General features: G+C 37.9%; 2 protein-coding genes across 2 annotated transcripts in view; both read right to left on the bottom strand.

Annotated features, from left to right (window-relative positions):
• Positions 1–7,146, bottom strand: part of itpk1b (inositol-tetrakisphosphate 1-kinase b) — a 45,972-nt gene extending 38,826 nt beyond the window's left edge. The window contains exons 1-2 of the mRNA XM_039666361.2: positions 6,887–7,146; positions 3,728–3,898 (exon numbers count right to left, since the gene is read on the bottom strand). Coding sequence (XP_039522295.2) covers positions 3,728–3,822 — 95 coding nt within the window. The 5' untranslated portion in view covers positions 3,823–3,898; positions 6,887–7,146. The remainder of the gene's footprint in view (positions 1–3,727; positions 3,899–6,886) is intronic.
• Positions 7,147–7,814: 668 nt separating this feature from the next.
• On the bottom strand, positions 7,815–18,821 carry plk4 (polo-like kinase 4 (Drosophila)). Its single transcript, XM_039666369.2, has 16 exons — positions 18,613–18,821; positions 16,980–17,075; positions 16,777–16,872; positions 15,599–15,713; positions 13,010–13,994; positions 12,836–12,921; positions 12,023–12,378; positions 11,699–11,803; positions 10,718–10,820; positions 10,484–10,633; positions 10,266–10,399; positions 10,033–10,127; positions 9,372–9,498; positions 9,141–9,284; positions 8,403–8,509; positions 7,815–8,204 (listed from the first exon to the last, which is right to left on the bottom strand). Exons 1-16 carry the CDS (start codon positions 18,640–18,642, stop codon positions 8,105–8,107), a joined length of 2,829 nt encoding a protein of 942 aa, XP_039522303.2. The 5' UTR covers positions 18,643–18,821; the 3' UTR covers positions 7,815–8,104.
• Positions 18,822–19,494: the final 673 nt, after the last annotated feature.

The raw sequence follows: 19,494 nt of genomic DNA, 5'->3' as shown, positions 1-19,494 counted from the left end.
AGGCCTGTAACTGGTACACGTGTGGTTTAGTTACACAGCACATACACAACGGCACCAACCGTGATGCCTCAGCCAACTTCCTTAAAAATATGATTACAATACTCCACCTGAACTTCCTGTCAAATTTAGTCAAGCAGACCTTCAGAGTGCCAGCACTGAAAGGTTACTGAATGTCAATAGTACGTCAAACACATCTGTCAATCCTCCATCAGACTTGTTCAATTTTAAACCAAATCTATTTGACAAGATTAATAAACATTCTGTGAAATGTTTGAGCAGGACAAGAAGGGGGTTGGAAATGGTGACCTCATTTCTTAGAGAGCACAATCATGACCTTTCTAGAGCTCTGTTTATCTCTGCAGCGAGCGGGGACTGCTTATGACCTCTACAGGGAATATCAAAACCATTGGCCGTCTGGGACAGGACACACACACACACACACACACACACAAACGCACGCATATGTTGGCGGGCAAAAGCCTTGTGGTTACCAAAAACACAAACCGCTTCGGTCTCACTCGTCTGTTGTTGCTATGCTTCCCATGTTGCCCTGGTTACAAACAAACTGGAACATTAGCTTGTTTAGTGTGTATCCCTAACCCTGCGGCAGAAAGAGCGGGTTAGAGCTACACACATTCATAATACTTCACTGTAAAAAAAATATTGTTGGTTCAACTTAAAAATTTTTAAGTTGATTGAACTGGAAAAAGTGAGTTAATACAATGAAGTAGATTAATTTAACCATCAGAAACTCAAAATTATATGTTATCTGAACTAAATAAATTATTTAAGTTGATTTGACAAAAGAAAAAATGTTGTGATTACTACAATGTAAAAAAATATTGTTGGTTTAACTTAAAAAAGTAAGTAACCTGGGTTGCCTTAAAAAAATTTAAGTTGATTGAACTGGAAAAAGTGAGTTAATACAATGAAGGAGATTAATTTAACCATCAGAAACTCAAAATTATATGTTATCTGAACTAAATAAATTGTTTAAGTTGATTTGACAAAAGAAAAAAATGTTGTGATTACTACACTGTAAAAAAATATTGTCGGTTTAACTTAAAAAAGTAAGTAAGCTGGGTTGCCTTAAAATTTTAAGTTGATTGAACTGGAAAAAGTGAGTTAATACAATGAAGTAGATTCATTTAACCATCAGAAACTCAAAATAATAAGTTCTCAACTAAATAAGTTGATTTGACGAAAGAAAATATGTTGTGATAACAAATCTTAAAAATATTTTTTACAGTGTACAAATCATGCCGATTGCTTGGGATTTATTACTTTACTCCTAATGATCAAATGACATTTCATCTGCCAGACAAAAAACGGTGTAAGGATGCTCGATAATTTCCGCCGATTGTAGAGTCCAATACAATACCGAGAATTTATACTAAAGAAACGTTAGTCACAAAAACAGATAAAACAGACAGCCCTCGTTGTGTTTTTAAAATTATATTGAATAAACATAACTATATATAAAATTACATCTAAACGTATGTACGTTTCGTTTCAAAGACGGGAGGACAGTACATTTTGAAGACTCTGCCATAATCCCGTTTTCCTCGGTTTACCTCCGCTTTAATCTCCACAACCGGAAATGGACGAGCATCCTTGCGTCAAATGCGTAACTTACGCGTGCATATAGCCCATACCACCTGTCTCCAAATTAGCTAGCTAGCTCAACTTCCTGTTTTAATAAAAAAACATAGATTTGCAATGAATGAATAACAATATATTTTGTCTGTTTCTCACACAAAGCTACTATATGGCTTTAAAAGACTTAGAATAGACAAGTCTTTGACTTTCTTCCATTGAAGTTTGGAAAGACATGAGGGTGAGTGAATGATGACAGAACTTATTTTTGTGTGACCAAAAAGTGCTAATGCGTAACACACAAAAGCGTATCCCTTTATTCACTGGCTGACACACTAATCACATTGTTGTATTCCCTCGTTCCTTCGCTTTCTCCAACCCCGCCACACAATTCCTCACACACAGTCACAGCCAGTGGGGAAATCCGATGCAACGGTGGCTTCACACATTACACAATTGTCCATTCAGCTGGAGACAGAGACAGAGGGGCACAACGAGCAAAGCGTAAGACACACACACACACACAATCTTCCACTACACCACACACTTACGACACACAAACCGCTGCGTGTAACATTAACCCTTTGCCGGTCCATTAATTCAGTTTGCTCAGGTTACACAAGCCATACAAACACAGCGCCCAAGTGCAACGTCCAAGTGCTTTGCGATGCCAACTCTCACTCATTCACTCTCTCTCTCTCTCTCTCTGAATGCTGGGTAATAATCCAGGGGCCTTTCAATGATGAGTAAGCCAATCTGCCCCAACTGCAAAGTCATAGGGAACAGAAGTGCTGGCACTGTTAAAACACAGCTAGGCCAAGATTGGTCACCTACACGCACCATGTAAAATCATTCAAGGGTTTCATAGTCTGTTTCGCAGAGATGCTTTATCCAAAAAATGTATTCCACAGGCTTGAGGAAAATACTGCAAATATTTTACGGTACGCTCTGCAAATTGCCCTTTTGACATTGTGCATTGTGAAAGGAACAAAATAGATGACTCTTTAAACAAATTAGAGCTGCATGATTAACTGTTAAAAGATTGTGGTCTCGATTCAAACACCCACACAATCTCATTCCTAAATGACAATGATTCGCCCCAGAAGTCCTGTGATAAAAGTGTACAGTTTGGACATAAACACTGACTGACGTCTACGGTGCTAATCAAAATAGACCAAATCGGCTTTTGAAAGTAACTTGGCTCTTCAAAAAATGTTTGTGTTGATTACATAGTTACACCAGTAGGTGGCGACAAGTGACTGTTAGAAAACGTGTGTGTCATTTAATCATTCATTCAAGAAATTTGTTCATTTCAAAATTCGAAATTTGCTCATTTAATAAATAAATAACAAAGTTTAAGTTTTAAGTTTCTCTCCTGTTCGAACTCGTTCATCAAAATGAACGAGTCTTTTACAAGTCAATTCGTTCGTTGAATAACCCAAATGACTCGGAAAAAGATTCAAACAGGAGAGTCACATCACAGAACGGAGCAAGGCAAGCATTTGAGCTTGTAAAACGAAAACGTTGTTATTTTTTTTAAAAGAGCGATTGTTTCACTTGATAAGACCCTTATTCATCATATGGTGTCGTTTAAAGCCCTTTGAACAGTTTGAAGTTTGCACTGAAAGTGTCTTTTGGACCTTGAACCGTTTGGTTCCCATTGAAGTCCATTATATGGAGAAAAATCCTGGAATGTTTTCATCAAAAACCTTAATTTCTTTTCGACTGAAGAAAGAAAGACATGGACATCTTGGATGACATGGGGGTGAGTAAATTATCAGCAAAAGTTTTTTGAAAAGTGAACTTCTCCTTTAAATCAGATGCACAGTCTGTCAACCTAAACAAACATTTCCGCTAATGAGACACTTCCACAAGAAATAGTGTCTTAACATGCATCTTTGGTTAACATGGCTCTCTGCTGCACTGTATTACACAACCTCAAGCAACCTTCCTGGATCTTTCTCAACCACAGTTCAAAGTCCTTTCTATGAAGAAAACATTCAGGAAAAGAAATACCATCACACCTTTTTATTCAAACAACTCGATCTGAGCAAAAGCAGACACAGAAAGCAGCTGTTTTGGATGAACAGTGAAAGCCCAACAGCTGATGGATCTATATATCATCTCTCACCTGCACATCTCTGCAAAGGCCAGGAAATTGAGTTTCTTCATCTTCTTCTCGCTGAGCCAATAGCCCACTCGTCTGCCTCTCAGGAAAGTCTGCATTTCAGCTGCGGATGGCCAGATGTGACCGTAGTGCCACTCCAGTGAAAACAGGAAACAGGAGTCTTCTTATACAGCCCTGAGAAACCAAAGCCACCAGAGATTATTATCAGAGCCTGAAATGATGAAACTGTGAAAAGTGTTAAGTCCAATAACTGACACTGAACAAACAATAAAGAGGCTCAAATGTTTCTGTAGATTTACAAAAACAGATTCTGGCCAATATCAATGCTCACGTCGGACTGTGGATCTCCACGCAAACCCAATGAACCGCCTAGCTAAACTGAACGTTTGGTTATCACAAGCACGTCAGTTGGAATGTCAGTGAGTTTCAGTGTTCTATTAGAACATTCAATTCAAAACATCATGAGAAATCAAAGGTTCTAATTTACAAAAAAATGTATGCATTACAGCCAAGTACAAGAATTTTTTTTTTTTTATCATTCAATTCGAACGCCTGAACTATTTAAAGATCTGATGCATCAATTATGGAATAAAACTGGAATATTAGATGGGTCATACTTCTTCAGTGTTAAGACTGGATTTGAACATCTGCTGCATTATATGTGAATTCAAAAGGTTTGATTGAGCACAAGTGTGAAAGCTCTTGGAACGCGCAGCATTATTCAATGTGTTGACGTCATTTCCACTGAAACAGGAAGACAGAGCAGCTCCTCCCCTTTTTAAAAATAGCCAATACTGTTTACAGGGTTAGTTCACCCAAAAATGAAAATTAAGTCATTAATTACTCACCCCCATGCTGTACCAACCCCGTAAGACCTTCGTTCATCTTCGGAACACAAATGAAGATATTTTTGATTAAATTTGAGAGCTGTATAACTACCACATTGGCTCCTAAAGGACTGCCTCTTGACGTCCCAAAAAGTCAATGAAGAAAATGTTTAAATATTCCAAGTGACTACCGTGGCTCAACTATATGTTTATCAAGCGACGCGAATACTTTTTGTGCGAAAAAACAAACAAAAATAACGAGTTTATTCGACTATTTCTTTTCTTCCTTGTAGGCCAGAACAAGAATTCCTTAGATTTCCACGACGCATGCGCGAGATTTGCGATCTGCTTACACCAGCTTACACTACTTCAGATCGCAATTCTCGCGCATGCGTCGTGGAAATCTATAAGGAAGTCTCGTTCTGGCCTACAAGGAAGAAAAGAAATAGTCGAATAAACTCGTTATTTTTGTTTGTTTTTTCGCACAAAAAGTATTCTCGTCGCTTGATAAACATATAGTTGAGCCACGGTAGTCACTTGGGATATTTAAACATTTTCTTCATTGACTTTCTGGGCCGTCAAGAGGCAGTCCCTTAGGAGCCAATGTGGTAGTTATACAGCTCTCAAATTTAATCAAAAATATCTTCATTTGTGTTCCGAAGACGAACGAAAGTCTTACAGGGTTGGTACAGCATGGGGGTGAGTAATTAATGACTTAATTTTCATTTTTGGGTGAACTAGCCCTTTAACTTATATCACATCTTGGCCAGAGCCGTTGAGCTCAGTAAAGCCACAGTTTCCTCCTAATCTCCTCAATTAGTGTTGATATAATTGTTACATTTAATTTATTGCCATACTTAAATATGTTAATTATATTATCAAAAAAACTGAACATTTAGCATTGTCAGGCTTTTATTTGTGCTAAAACAACGCACTCGGCTGCTCATAAACATGGCTGCTATGATTTTGACCTGTCACAAGATGGCGCTTTGTTCGAATCTTTTCCCGAAACATTTGGGGGAAAACCTCAGTGCTTCATGAGGCTTCATTTGCACATCCCTATGACTCGCGCATATGATCCGCTCTATGCTATTGTGTCTCTGGACTGGTTTGACCCAACAGAATTCATATTTACCCTGTCTGAATTATTCCCTATCCCCTATGTAGTGCACTTTATGCCATTCGCCATGCAGACAATAGTAAATGTGTGAACAAGTGACCGATTTCAACTGCAGCTTCAGCGTCTATTTATAGTGTTGGGGGCGGAGCTTCAGATTCTAGAGAGCATTTGAATGTACAGAAGCTGATGTCATCAAAATCACTGATCCATACCGGCAGACGAGAGAGACTGAGTTTTGAATGCTTATATCTTCTAGATGTGAATTTTGCCATTGTTTCAGAGCACACTAGCTTATAAATAACAGAAAGGTTAAAATATTCATACTAAAATCACAACAAAAAAAAATCAGTTTCATGGGGACTTCAATGCATTTATTATGCAAACGTTCTCTGAAAATCTCTCAAAACCTCATTGTTGAGTTCAGAGCCTTGAGAGTTTGAACGTTAGATTTAAACATACGATGCACAACAAGCGAGTCAAAAACACTTGATAAACATGTGACTTTGAACTTTATAAAAAAAAAAACATTAAAAGTTTCATAGGCGAGTTTGACGCATTGTTCGCGGGCTTAACTTTATATTAATTCACAGAACAATTTAAAAAAAATTTACATACAATTAATCATATGCGTTATGCGAGTTCGAAAATTCTATGCGAACATTTAAAGCTTTACGAGCGAGTTCGGAACTTCAATTTATATTTTAAAAAATAAATAAAAGGATGCGTCGCATTATGCGAGTTTAGACGTTTATTCGAATAATCGATCCGTAACAGGCGAGTCTGGGCGAAAGATTCGAACACGTGACGCACCACAGAAGAGTCGAAAGTTCCCGATCGTTAGAAAGCACCGAGATGCCCACATATGCTGTCCAGGAAGGGGGCTCACTAGAATTTGAAACACAGCCAATGTGTCCCTTCTGGTTCAAGACTTATTTTCACTGAATCAGAATATAAATACAGTTGATCCTAACGTTACCCATTATACATATTCTGTTCATTTTTGAAAACATATAAATGGCATGTATGTATAGGATCCAGTAGGACCCCTGGAATCCGCCATAAACATCCCATTCAGCAGCAGCGCAAACAAGCTAGCACAGTACGTACTTTCACATTCAGATCATCTCAAGTCTTACTGGTGGACGTGAGAAAGCTTCAACTCTAGTATTCTCCCCGTTGGACACACTGAAAGAGCAGATGCAGCGAAGTAAATACCTGTCTAGCGCATGTTTTCGGACTCCGGGTGGATAGCAGTTAGCTAGCTGGAGGACAGTCTGGTCTCCATGACTCGTGTTGTTGTCTGTCTGTCGCTGAGACTGAGAATTAAAGGCTCTCGAAGATGATCAGATGAATCAAATGCGTTCAGCTCTCAGTCCAGACACCTAGAGAGCGAGCACTGCCTCCTCCTGAGGTGGGGCTGGGCTCAGTTCAGTCCAGCTAGCGTGTGTGTGTGTGTGTGTGTTCCTCCTAAAGCATGACAGGAGGTTTACTGCTGCTGCTGCTCAGCGCCTGAATCCACTGTGTGAATGTTGCCGCGAGGGGGCGCTAGTGCAACACAATCTCTTATTTTGAGAAGTTCATTAGCAGAAAACAAGCTATTAGTTTTTTGGATGGAAAATTCTTGTTTTCAGCGTGTCTTGCGTAAAAACAGCAGTAAATCAGGCTTTATAAACAACGGGTGTATTCTGTATTTTTTTTTTGGTAATGTTTGATTTTAAGGTCCTAAAATAGATGAAGATTTATGCTGTTGCTCCTGCCTGGATAGCCTCACTAAAAACATTAAAAAAAATCTTGCTGACCCCAAACTTTTAAAGGTAGATGGTGTATATAAGACATGTATGTGTGTATAAGCAATGTAAACGTTAATTATTTTTTACAAAAAATAATAAATGTACTATTATGATATATACTTATGTACTTGTGATATTTGTTTAGCATTGCAACGAGCAACTGATTCTGTATGAATGAACACATTTATTTCTATATATTATGAAGTGAAATATGACTGAATTGACAGTTTTTGTGGGATTCATCCATTTCTACTTTAATTTGCATTTTTGTCTTGATTTGTAACCCCTTCAATAGTTTACTAAATCCTGCTCACACGTGCTTTAAATAAACAGCAGAGAGAAAAGAGCAATAATACACCAGGGAGCAGATGTTTAATGCTTGTATGTTTGTACAGCTAACATTTCATTGAAGCACTGAGTTGAACAGGTAGACAAAAATAAAGGCCCCACAAGACAAACACAGAAAAACCCATTATGTACAACATATAAAATATATAACTTCCATAATCTTTGGGACTATATGTACAAAGGTTTAAAAATATATATTTACATATACAAAGCATATTCACGGGAAATTGAGAATAAAAAAACAGAAGTGCTTCTGACAGCAATGCACAGGTCATATGAACACCGGTGGAGCTCCTCAGCGTCTGGCGGCAGGGCTGGCGAGGAGACCCAGGATGGTGGACAGACAGTGGAGTTTCTCTTTCACCAGCTCTGGTAACTTCTCATTCTCTTTATACCTGAGAGGACACAGACAGCGTGATGATTCAGAACAGGAGCACTACCAACATGCAAAAAAAAAAAAAAAAAAACAGACCTCATTTCATGGTTTTAAGAAATGTCCCTGGCCTTATCATGCGATTATAAAAGTTATATACATTGCAAATACAGTCATTGTTCTTAAATAATTTTTTGAGTTTTGCCATGACAAGCTTTACCTGGTGATTCGTCCATCAGGGGAAGTAAAAGTGATGCAAGAGACACCAACTTGGACCATTAGCTGGGATCCGTCATTAAACTGAACCCATACCTCGCCACTTGTAAGCTAAAAAACAAAAATACATATATAAATCAACTGAATTTAATGGTAAAACTATAAATAAGCACACATATAAATATATATTATTTATATTTTATGTTTGTAGATATATCGTTTCTAAATATGCAGTTTATCTAGTATTATTTATGCATAGTGGTAGATGTATAATAAGTATAATACAGGGTTATTATCGTTAAACTCAAACCCCCCCCCCCAAAAAAAAAACATTTTCATTACTTGAATAAAATAAACATTAACTGAAATCAAATAAAAAAAAAAAAACTTAAACTGTTTCTAAATACTAAAATGGAATAAACTACAATTTTATAAAAAATATATGGACATAATATAGACAAAACAAATAATGGCAAAAACTTTTCTAAAGATTCTTTAGAAAAATTCTAAATATGAACAAAAACTATAGTAGTATATCAATGATAATAAATTACACTATGATGAATGGATTACTAAAATAAATTAATCAATTATTATTAACAATGACAGACAATATGAAAATTAATATTTATTTGAAAGCAAAAAAATATGTATGCATATGTATATATTTATTTAACAATAATAAAAAGACAAAATTTAAATGAATCTTTATATCACTAAATTATCCAATCAAACACTTTACCTGAGAGGCCCAGCCAATGTTCGGCACAAAAATGGACTTGAGCACCTTCCCTGTGTTAATGGTGCGATCATCTTTGCCTGATTGAGGAGAGCTGCCTTTAGCCACACTTGCTGTGGTGAAGTCTGATCCCGTGTAGGAAATCATCTAGGCATGAAGAAGACAAATGAGTTACTGTTAATGGGAAATTCTATTTCAGAGGGGGGCGTACTCTGAAATAAACAGATGACTTACTGACGGTGTGATGTGTGGTGGCTGAGGCGGACTCACACACACCTGAGCCACCTCTGCAGGAGCCGCTGTGCCGGAGCCAGAGGAACACTGAGGCTGAGGGGCTGGGAGAGCTGGATTGGTGGGTCTCCTGGTGGAGCATTAGAGACAACCAGTGTGAGACATCTCATGTAAGACATTTAGGGTCTTTTCAGACCTGTTGTTTGTTTGCTTTGTTCCAAAACTGCATTTTCTTCTTCCAATCCAATCCAACTTTATTTGTTAAGCACTTTTAAACAACCAAAGTTGGTTCAGCTTCACAAGGCAGCATTTCAAATCGTACCAATCAATGCAAGTCAGAGTGTAAATTTTACTGAATGCAGCCTTAGTTTGACGCTTTATCCACTCCCTTCATCCACATCCACTTCAATAAGTAAAGCTGTCCTCTTAATTGGTCAGAGTTTCCTCTGTGTCATCCATGAAGATGGATTAAAAAGTTCACTCTGCATGAACGTGACTGCCGTGTTCATATATGCCTAAACGAACCGAATTAATGAAAAAAACGCGTTAGGTTCCCAAACAAACGAGCCAGTTGTGAAAACGGCAACGCCCATAATCTCAACCAATAGTATGGGTCTAGCTTTAGTGAGCTGGTGAAGGTTGTCGGTATAAACACAAGCCTCACCTGCCGATAGTGATGGGAAAGAATTGAGTGTTTTTAGCGCTGCGCTGCTCCTCTGCAGTAATCGCCACTTCCAAAGACAGACACATTCGATGCCCCTAAAAAAACACAAACAATCTTGGTCAGCATATAACTGTATTAAGCAGCACAACCAGACATCTGAGAGCCCTAAAATAAACATGAAAGCTTTAAACGTGCACCAATCAAAATGCAGAATTCCGTAGGTAATGCATTACCTCCTCAGAGAGCTCCATGTAGACTCTGCACTCAGGACTCAGTCCACTCAGCCCAACATCACCCTTCATTGTATACGATTTCCCGCTCTTCTCCACCAAACGCACCTGTTCACTTGTCTTATGGGTTTTTGCACCTAATGACCGATAAAAGAATGCTTAAGCCTAAATCAGATGCACTACACACAGTTCATTCGTCTGAAATGATCTGTGCCGCTCACCATCGTAGAAGCACACCTCCAGGTCTGCATTAGGAGTGTTCTCCATCAACATGCACTTGGCAAACTTTGTGTACAATGTGACTTTGGGGGTCTTCGATTTCACCAGCTGCACAAACTTTGTGGCATACTGATATTTCTTCCAGTATTTTTCTGCAGGGAAGAGTCAAATAACAATGAATATTACAAACATCTTGCTTTCAAAAGCTGTCTCAAGTCTTGAATATGTCACTGTACCTGGTAAATCCTCATAGCTGCAGATGAGAATGTCTTCAGGTGGTGAGGGCGGGTGGTCCAGCACAGGAAAACCTTTACCTTCATTGGGTTGGTACACTGTAACCTAAAAACACGGTAAAAAATACAAGAGCATGGGAATTACAGATTAACAAATGTTGATAATTAATAGACCCTTTTCACACTTTCGGGGTTCTCAGAAGCAGAAGTTGTTATGGTTGGGTAAACTTAAGTTAGTGGTGAACGGGAGATAACAGCAAGTATAATTTTATTGTACTGCATATTGTATTTGTATTCTATACAATACATGTATTTGTTGTTATTGTATTCTATTTGTTCCAACAGCAAAAGGAAAAAATGTGATAGAGTTTCCAAAAGAGGGAAAAAGTATAGAGCGTTTAATTATGTTGGAAAATTAGTCACTCCCTCAGCCTTTGTATTAGAAACACCCTCGCAGTTGTTTTTGTCATTTACTGACAAGGTAATATAACACAATATATAGCGTTATAAATGTGCATTTAATTTTTTTTTTTTTATTAAAAACTTTACTAGATGTTTTCTTGCAATGTTGATAACTGTGGAAACATGTCATCCGTCTTTAAAAAGGGGCCATTGTTTCCCAACCAATAGAGGGTAAACTAAATCAAAAACTATTAACACTTAATAATCATTTGCTAAAAAAAAAAAAACAACACGTGCATTACAGCGGCACGATTCTGGATAAATTGAGAATCATGTTTTTTTTTATTTCGTTTTTTGGAACAGAGATGATGATTCTGATCAGACAACTAAACAAAATAACATGTAATTTGCTAGAGGTTCTGACAAAATTGAAATTGCTGCAGTTGATTTTAAATGTTTTAACAAGATCAGTCCATCTCTAAAGTTAATCTCCTTTTTGAAAATGTTTTATACATCCTGTAACTTCCGCACATTAATAAATTACACTAGATTACATGAATTATAGATTTTCTAGTCCCTCACCATAGATCCGTCACAGGATATCCTAAGTACTTCTTTGACTCTCTCCTGAGATCCTTGTCCTTTCAGCAGCTCCAAACACACCTCTCCAGACTCCAGGATACTAACCTAAAGAAATACACACTGTTGTCACAATATGTTGTTTAAATGACCAATTCTAACTTATCAGTTCTGTCCAGGGCTCCAACTCAAAGTAAACTGGACACACACATATGAACATATACACAAACAAAAGCATCTTTGAAACTATGAGTATTGTGAAAAGCGCTATACTGATAAATTTGACTTGAGTTTTACCCATTATAGGAGATAAATGGCTTCACTCACCACAGCATTTTTGGTCTTTTGTCTGATGGGCTTGAGTCTGGCAGCACAGAGCGGAGGGAAGCTCTTCGTAGGACACAACTTCTCTTTCTTCTCTGTGTTTGCTTTGCCTTTGGAAAGGGGTGGACCCAGAAACTGCAGATCTGAGTAGCCCTGAGGTTCTGACACGTGTCCTGATCCAAACCCATCTTCCCTGCAGGGCCCTGGATTGTTGTGGGAGAAAACGTTGGGTTGCTGCTGAGAATGAAGACCACTGGGTTTGTCGCTGCAGGAGGTTTGTGTCCCGATGGGCCCTCGTCCAGAGTGAAAACTCCCACTGCTGCTGTGACTGCTTAAGTCTGCTGGTCTCTTGAACAGTCCTAAACGTGAAAATGTTTTAAGGTTAAAAATAGTTCAATATGCAAAGCTTAAGTGATAATTCACACAAAATTGAAGAATTATAGCATTTAAGAATGTTCACGCTGTACAATTATTAAAGCAATCAACATATCTTATGCATTGTATTCAAGTCTTCAAGCTAAATGATAGCTTTGAGTGAATGCAGTCACTACTCTACCGTTTCTTATTCAAATCTATTATATCATGGCTTTAGAAAACTTGGAAGATTTACATTAATTGTACTTTTATCCCTTCTGAACATTTTGGCAGTGTGAATCACCATACTTTCTCATTGTGCTAAATGAGAAGCTTGGAGTTTCTAAAGAATATTTCTATATCCGTTTACCCATGTGTGGGGTAAAACGATGACAGAATTATAACTTTTTGCTGAAATATTTCTTTTAAAAATATAACAAAGAATTTAGCTGGGAATGATACCATCATTGCTGAACCAGGCCTGTGTTTGAGAATCAGGCATCTGTGGTCTCATTGAATGGGTGGATGTAGAAAAAGACGATCCCGGACTGAGCAAAGAGGGGAACAAAAAGCAGTAATTATAAAACAGATAATGTAATAATGCTGAAATGCAAACATGCTTTGCACGTCTCTTACTTTGCAGGCTGTTTCACGGGTGGAGAGGGAAGGCGCCCATGCTCAGAGTAGCCATGGTGAACGTTTCTGTAACTGGAGGTTGGTGGAAATGACCGTCCGGACCCTGGAAGCATCTCTTCTGAGTGGCATCTCTCTAGCTCCGCCTCCTGTGGAATGTGGCTAAACCCGGCACCGGATCGATCAGATGAATGAGCCCGTCTCAAGTAGCGAGAATGAGGCCTTCTGCTGTCAGCACCGAGGGGGACTCTCTCAATCCCCATCCTGGATAAATCATCTTGAAAATTTGGCTGCCAATCTTGCCCACTCTTAAAACTGGAGCTGGTGGAGTGATGGGAGTGGCTGGGGATTGGCGCCATGCGATTGGGTAAGGGCTGCCCAATCATCTTCCTTGTTCTCCTCTGTAGCCGGTTACTGCTGCTGCTGCTGTTAGTGGCGTTGGACGCTGTGGAAATAGTGGCTATACCACTGTCTATGGACCCCCCGTCACTGCTCCCAGAGTCTTTGCTTGCGGTGGGCCCGGTTTGAGTCATGAAAGGATGGTCGAGCACCGCAGAGAGACTGGGCCTGAGTGCGGGGTTCTTCTGCAACAGCTGCTGAATCAGGTCCTGCGCTTCTGCTGATATGTGAGAGGGCATCTGATATTCTCCCAGAACGACCTTATTGAGGGTGTGTTTCACAGTGTCCGTGTCAAAGGGAGGTCTGCCCGTGAGAAAGGCGTAGAACATGCAGCCCAGCGACCAAACGTCGGACTCCAAGCCGTGAGCGCTGCGTGTAGCCACCTCAGGAGAAATGTAGTTCGGCGTGCCACACATGGTGAAGTGCTTCTCACTGGGAAGTTTGAGTTGCGTCGCCAAACCAAAGTCTCCGATTTTAATGTTCATGCTGGTGGTGAGCAGGAGATTAGATAAGGTCAGATCCCTGTGCATGATCCCATGAGTGTGGAGGTACAGCATTCCCTTTACGATCTGATGCATGAAGTGCCTCGCTGTTGATAACACAAACAAAGACAACATAAAGACGTGTTGATTTTACATGCAAAATTACATGCAGAAATGAATTTTTAAAGAGGCTACATGCGTTTCCTGAAATTTAAACTCGCTAAACCTGTGGGCAAAAAACAGAACTGCTCTCGCCAACGCGCACTTTTACGTGCACACTTCACTAGTCATCTGCTGCAACGAGGTCAACATTATGTTTACAGAGGTAAGAACAGGGCCTGAAATTAACACCCGACCACCTGCCAAATGCGGGTGAATTTTTCCATTGGCGGGTAACATTGTCAATCTACCTGCCACATTGGCAGGTAGCCAATGAGAATTGAGTGATTCATTAGGATTTTTACATTTCAACAAGTTCGCCATTGCGTTTGACTTTAGCTAAAATGTGGCGGCACATTACTGGGGTAAAGAGGCCAGCTGAAACAAACAACCAACAAAAAGATGAGGATGAAAAAAAGAAAAGTAAAAGAAGACATTTTAATACAAAGTGGATAATTGGCGGCAATGGCAAGGTTCGTGAGCGGCTGATTTATGACAGCGACTGTTGTTTCGGAACGTTCATGCGATCAGAAGAAGACGAGGCCCTTTTCTGACTACGTTTGGATGTGCGAGTATTAAACTGTTGGTGAGATGGGATGAGATAATGTAACGCTGACGTAGCCTACAGTACAATGACAGTTGCACAGATGTGTGTGCGTGTGCAACTGTGCATGTTGAGAGTTGGGAACCAGTGAGAAAATATCCGGTAACGTTACCCGGTAACTTTACCAGTAATAACAATATTAATTTAGTTTATAGTTAACGGTTCCTGAACGCTGTAACTAAAAGCTGTCAGGATCTGTCTACGTGACTAAATCAGCCATCAACACAGCCGCGTGTGATATGTTTACATACGAGCTGCTGCGGTAGGTCTATCTGTTGAGTATATACTATATAGCCTATAGGCCTATATGTTGTGTGAGTATCAAAATCAATGAATTAAAAGATTTTTTTTTTAAATGTATGTTCTTAGAGTTATTATTATTACTTGACAGCACTTAAATGTGTATTCTTACAAGTGAAAGAACAATATTGTGAAATTCCCATTTTTTTTCACCTTTATATAAAGGTGAAAAAAAAAATAAAACAGGAATTTCACAATATTGTTCTTTTTAATATGAGGCAAAAAAAAAAGTGGCTGGTAAAAAGTCTCTGTGGCAGGTGAATTTTTAAATCCACCTGCCACAGTGGCCGGTGGCCGAAAAAGTTAATTTCAGGCCCTGGGTAAGAACATTGTTTGAGATAAAGTGTTCTGCTTGCGAGTGTAGGCTACTTGCTGACTAGCGGTGGTGGCAGAGTGATCTGAAACGTTTAACATGACGTCACATCCACAGCGTGGGAAAAGTCCGACCCGACAGAAAATAGGAAAAATAGGATACAGGCTTGTAGGTGCACCCACTCTGAGCGGACAAGGTGTCAGTATGCTCATCAGGAGATGTTTTAGTCATAAATGGTAAAATAAAAAGGGTATTGTTACGTTTATTTTTGGGAAAAAGCTGCATATAGCCTCTTTAACATTAAACTGTGTAGTGCATAAATGTGAAGTACTAACCCTCCTCCTCTGTAAAAGGTTGTTTCCTCTCCTTCAGGTAGCGGCTCATCTCCCCATTGTGACACATCTCCAGAACCAGGTACACATAATTACTGTCCTCAAAGTAATTGTACAGCTTGCGAGAGGAAAATAAAAGGACTAGTCAGTACTTACTTTTTCAATACAAAGCATTTTGGATAACAGTTTCCTTCAAGTAACATTGCAAATGCACAATAATGAAATTTTACACAAAAACTCCATCATTCATGCACTTGCTGAGTATAGTTCTTTCCTCTGTAAATATCTATACATCACATTGCTGCTAGAAACAAACATAAATCCAAATATCTGTATTATAATATATATATACACTCATTACTCTATAATCAACAATTATCAACTAACGGTATGTCTTCTCATGTCTATTAATGCAGTCAGGGGTTCCACACTTTCTGTCCAAAGAATTTCTCTGACCTGTCTGTGACCTTCACAATTATTTTTATTAAATAGGAGAGAAAATCTTATTATGAGTGTGCAAATGTCTTCATTAAGACCCTGACAAAAACAATTCTCTCTTTAACCTACTTGTTCTCAATGCATTAATAAGACTAAAACAATTAAATCAGAGCATTTTTTCTTTCTTATTAATCAACCCCTTTTTTAGTTCCCAAATGTCTTGAAAACCCTACATGAAGTAGCTTAATTTTGAAAGTGTGAGTTCTAGACCTGGAAATAAAATAATAATATTGTATATTAGCTACATGGGCATTTTTATTGTGAATATAAATTGTTCTAGTCATGCCAAGCTCTAAAATATTTTATTGGCCAAAAATACCGTAATAATAAAAAAATATATCCTTTATCCTTTTTCAGTAAAACACAAATGACAGGAATATATTAATATAAATTTATGGTTAAAACGAGTGGGAAACTAGAAGAACATTCAGCTCTTAAAAATTCCGCAATCCTGAAATTGAAATACCATTAAAACACTTCAAATAATATTGTGGACAATAGGAAATTATTGCTGTGGCCAATGAAACACCCTAAGCAAAACAAAACTTTTATTTGCACTATTCTTCTGTGGCATTTTAAGGACCAGTATAAAGTATGCTAATATTTTTCTCCATTTAAAATTAAAATATTAATTTTAATCTAACATGCAGCAGTAAGGTCTGTGATGAGGGTTTGAGACTCACCTCAAGAACTGACGGATGCTTTAACCGACACTGGATCTCCACCTCGTTAATGACTCTCTGCACCATGCCAGCTTTGTGCATGGCTTTCTTGTCAATCTGCAAGTACACATGGGAGACAGTGAACGGTTTTGAACAGATGCTGCACAAACCACTCCCCTGGCTGGCTGCCACTATGAGCAATTAAACAGAAAGCATGTTCTTACCATTTTGATTGCCACTTCCAAACCTGTGTTTACAGATTTTGCTCTGTAGACACATGCAAACGAGCCTTTACCCAACAAGGTGAGAACCTTGAAGTCCTGAAGCATAAAACAAGGAATTGTTTGAATTAGATGGGAGAATAACACAAATACAGAATGAGATCATTTCAAGAGCCTGTGTGTCCCATGAGATCGAGCTCATCCCTTTGAGACTTTCTGTGTCCCTAAACCACCGAATGACATGATCCTTATGAAAGCTTATTTCCACCACAGAATAAAAAAATAAGAAGAGGCAATTGTTGCTTTTTATCTTTTTTTATTTATTTTTTTAATCAGAATTGCAAAAACATCTCTCAGTTTTTTTCCCACTGTGGAATATCAAAATAAAAATATATAATATGTAAATTCACAATTCAGACTTATTTTCTCAAAATTCTCGACATCTCTTAAGTCTTAAATTACTTTTTCTCCAAATTTTGCTAAATATCTAGCCATTTTTAAAAGATTTTCTCAAAATTTTAAGTTTACATCTCTCAAGATTTTTTTCTCTCACAATTAATGCTTTTTATTCACAACTGTGAGAAAATTGCACGTTTACATCTCACAATTCTGTTTTTTTTCCTCGTAATTCTGAATTTACATCAAACAATTCTGACCTTTTCTGGAATTTTGAGTTTACATCTCACAAGTCTGTTTTTTTCCGACCACAGAATAGCAAAAAAAAAACAAAAAAAAAAAAACACAATACTTAATTTCAAGTGTACATCTTGCAATTCTGACTTTTTCTGAATTTTGTTCACATCTCACGATTTGTCTTCATTTTTTCACCACAGAATAGCTAAATAAAAAAACATGTTCTCACAATTCAGAATTTTTCTCTCATAATTGCAACTTTACATCTCACAATTCAGATGTTGCAGTTAACATCTAGTAAGATTTTTTTTCTCAGAATACAGAATTTATATCTCCCAATTCTGAAGCTTCCATAAAAATCTCCTACCTCGATTCTAAGATCCACAGATGATGCCAAAATTCTGTCCTCATGTGGATCTTTTCCTTTAGTGGTCAAATTAAACAGGAATGAATGAATCACTTCCAACATGTTTCATAAAGTGTTTCGACCTCGGATCAATATAAAAAACACAAAAGCTGCCCGTTGCGCGCACTGTGTGTGTGTGTGTGTGTGTGTGTGTGTGTGTGTGTAATCTTTGTTGACGCGTCACTAGTTACCTGCATCTGACAGTGACATCTGTTCATCACTCTCGCGCTCTCCTCCCGCTACTCTACCTGACCCTGACGCTACCGCACGTCGCCTAGCAACAGTCTCCATGCTCATAATTCCCAAAACACCTTTGTTGCACTAAAAATGAACTGCAGATGAGATGAACAGAAGGCGATGAGATGATCCAGACGGTAGTGTAACCGTTTCCGGATAAATCAGAATGTTTTACCGCAAATGTTATGAATTGAAGTTTTACCTCTGTTTATTTAGCATTGAAAGTAAAAAAAAATAAATCAAAAGTAAAAACAAACAAATGGGTGGTTTTGGGAGCTTATAAATGTACACACAACCTCCGAACAAACTACAGTAGTCTGTCGGAATGAATGGCTCTCGCGACCGCGCTACTTAACTTACCTCAATTTTATCTCCGATTGAGACACTCATTTTCACTTCATAATCTCTTCAATCCGACGATTCGGTTATTGTATCCAAAATATCCTTATTTTCCCGTGAATGTAAGGTGTTTTGACTTGAGCATGACGTATAAAAATTCATTTAATCGATATATTTGTATTCCCCTCCAAAATGTTTGCTTTTCCTCCATTTTGAAAAGTCCGCCCGTTAGAACGCGTAATGACGTATCGACGTCGCTGTGCAAATTGACCAATAGGTGATCTGGTTACAAGCACAACACAGAACTACCATACAGACTGTCAAAATAAAAGTCATAAATGATTACGTTGACGGTATGAAGTTTTTTGGTCTTGTTTGTGAACACTTGCTTTTCTATAATTAATAATATAAATACTTCTTTTTGGTCTTTTTGGTAGTTCACTTAAACATAGTGTTTAGTCAGGGATTCTGTAACTTTTTTGTCAGTCGAAACCCCCCTTTGATCTAAAATATTTACAATAAGATTTTAACAACGCATTTCCAGTTGTCTAATACGAGTAAATGGTTACATGGAATACATGTAAACAAATATATTTAAATATTTTACTATGTTTTGTTTTATATATATATATTTTTTTAAATATGTATTTTTTATTTATTTTTATGATTTAATTATTACCTTTTCATCAGCTCACTAACCTAAGTCATTGTGCATCCAATAACAAATATTTTGTGACTCGTTAATTACTCCAATGAGTAATAAAAATAATTGAGCAAACATCCCTTAAATAAGACTGAAAGTTTGTAAATGAGGAAAAAAAAATTATATCGTTTGATACTTATTTAAACTTAAGGTAATACAATGCATTTTTTGCCTGTATGTTTTGCAAAAAAAAAATAATA

This window comes from Pimephales promelas, chromosome 15, assembly GCF_988280905.1.
Source record: "Pimephales promelas chromosome 15, fPimPro1.hap1.1, whole genome shotgun sequence".
NCBI classification, from domain to species: domain Eukaryota; kingdom Metazoa; phylum Chordata; class Actinopteri; order Cypriniformes; family Leuciscidae; genus Pimephales; species Pimephales promelas.
This window is presented reverse-complemented; position numbering and strand designations above follow the sequence as displayed.

Excerpts from the sequence above, each read along its gene's own strand:
- plk4 (XM_039666369.2), bottom strand. The coding sequence starts at position 18,642 with ATGAGTGTCTCAATCGGAGATAAAATTGAG. Across the intron at positions 13,995-15,598 it reads ACCTTTTACAGAGGAGGAGG|CGAGGCACTTCATGCATCAG; the intron begins GTTAGTACTTCA and ends TGTTATCAACAG. Across the intron at positions 10,634-10,717 it reads CAGCTATGAGGATTTACCAG|AAAAATACTGGAAGAAATAT; the intron begins GTACAGTGACAT and ends TCTTCCCTGCAG.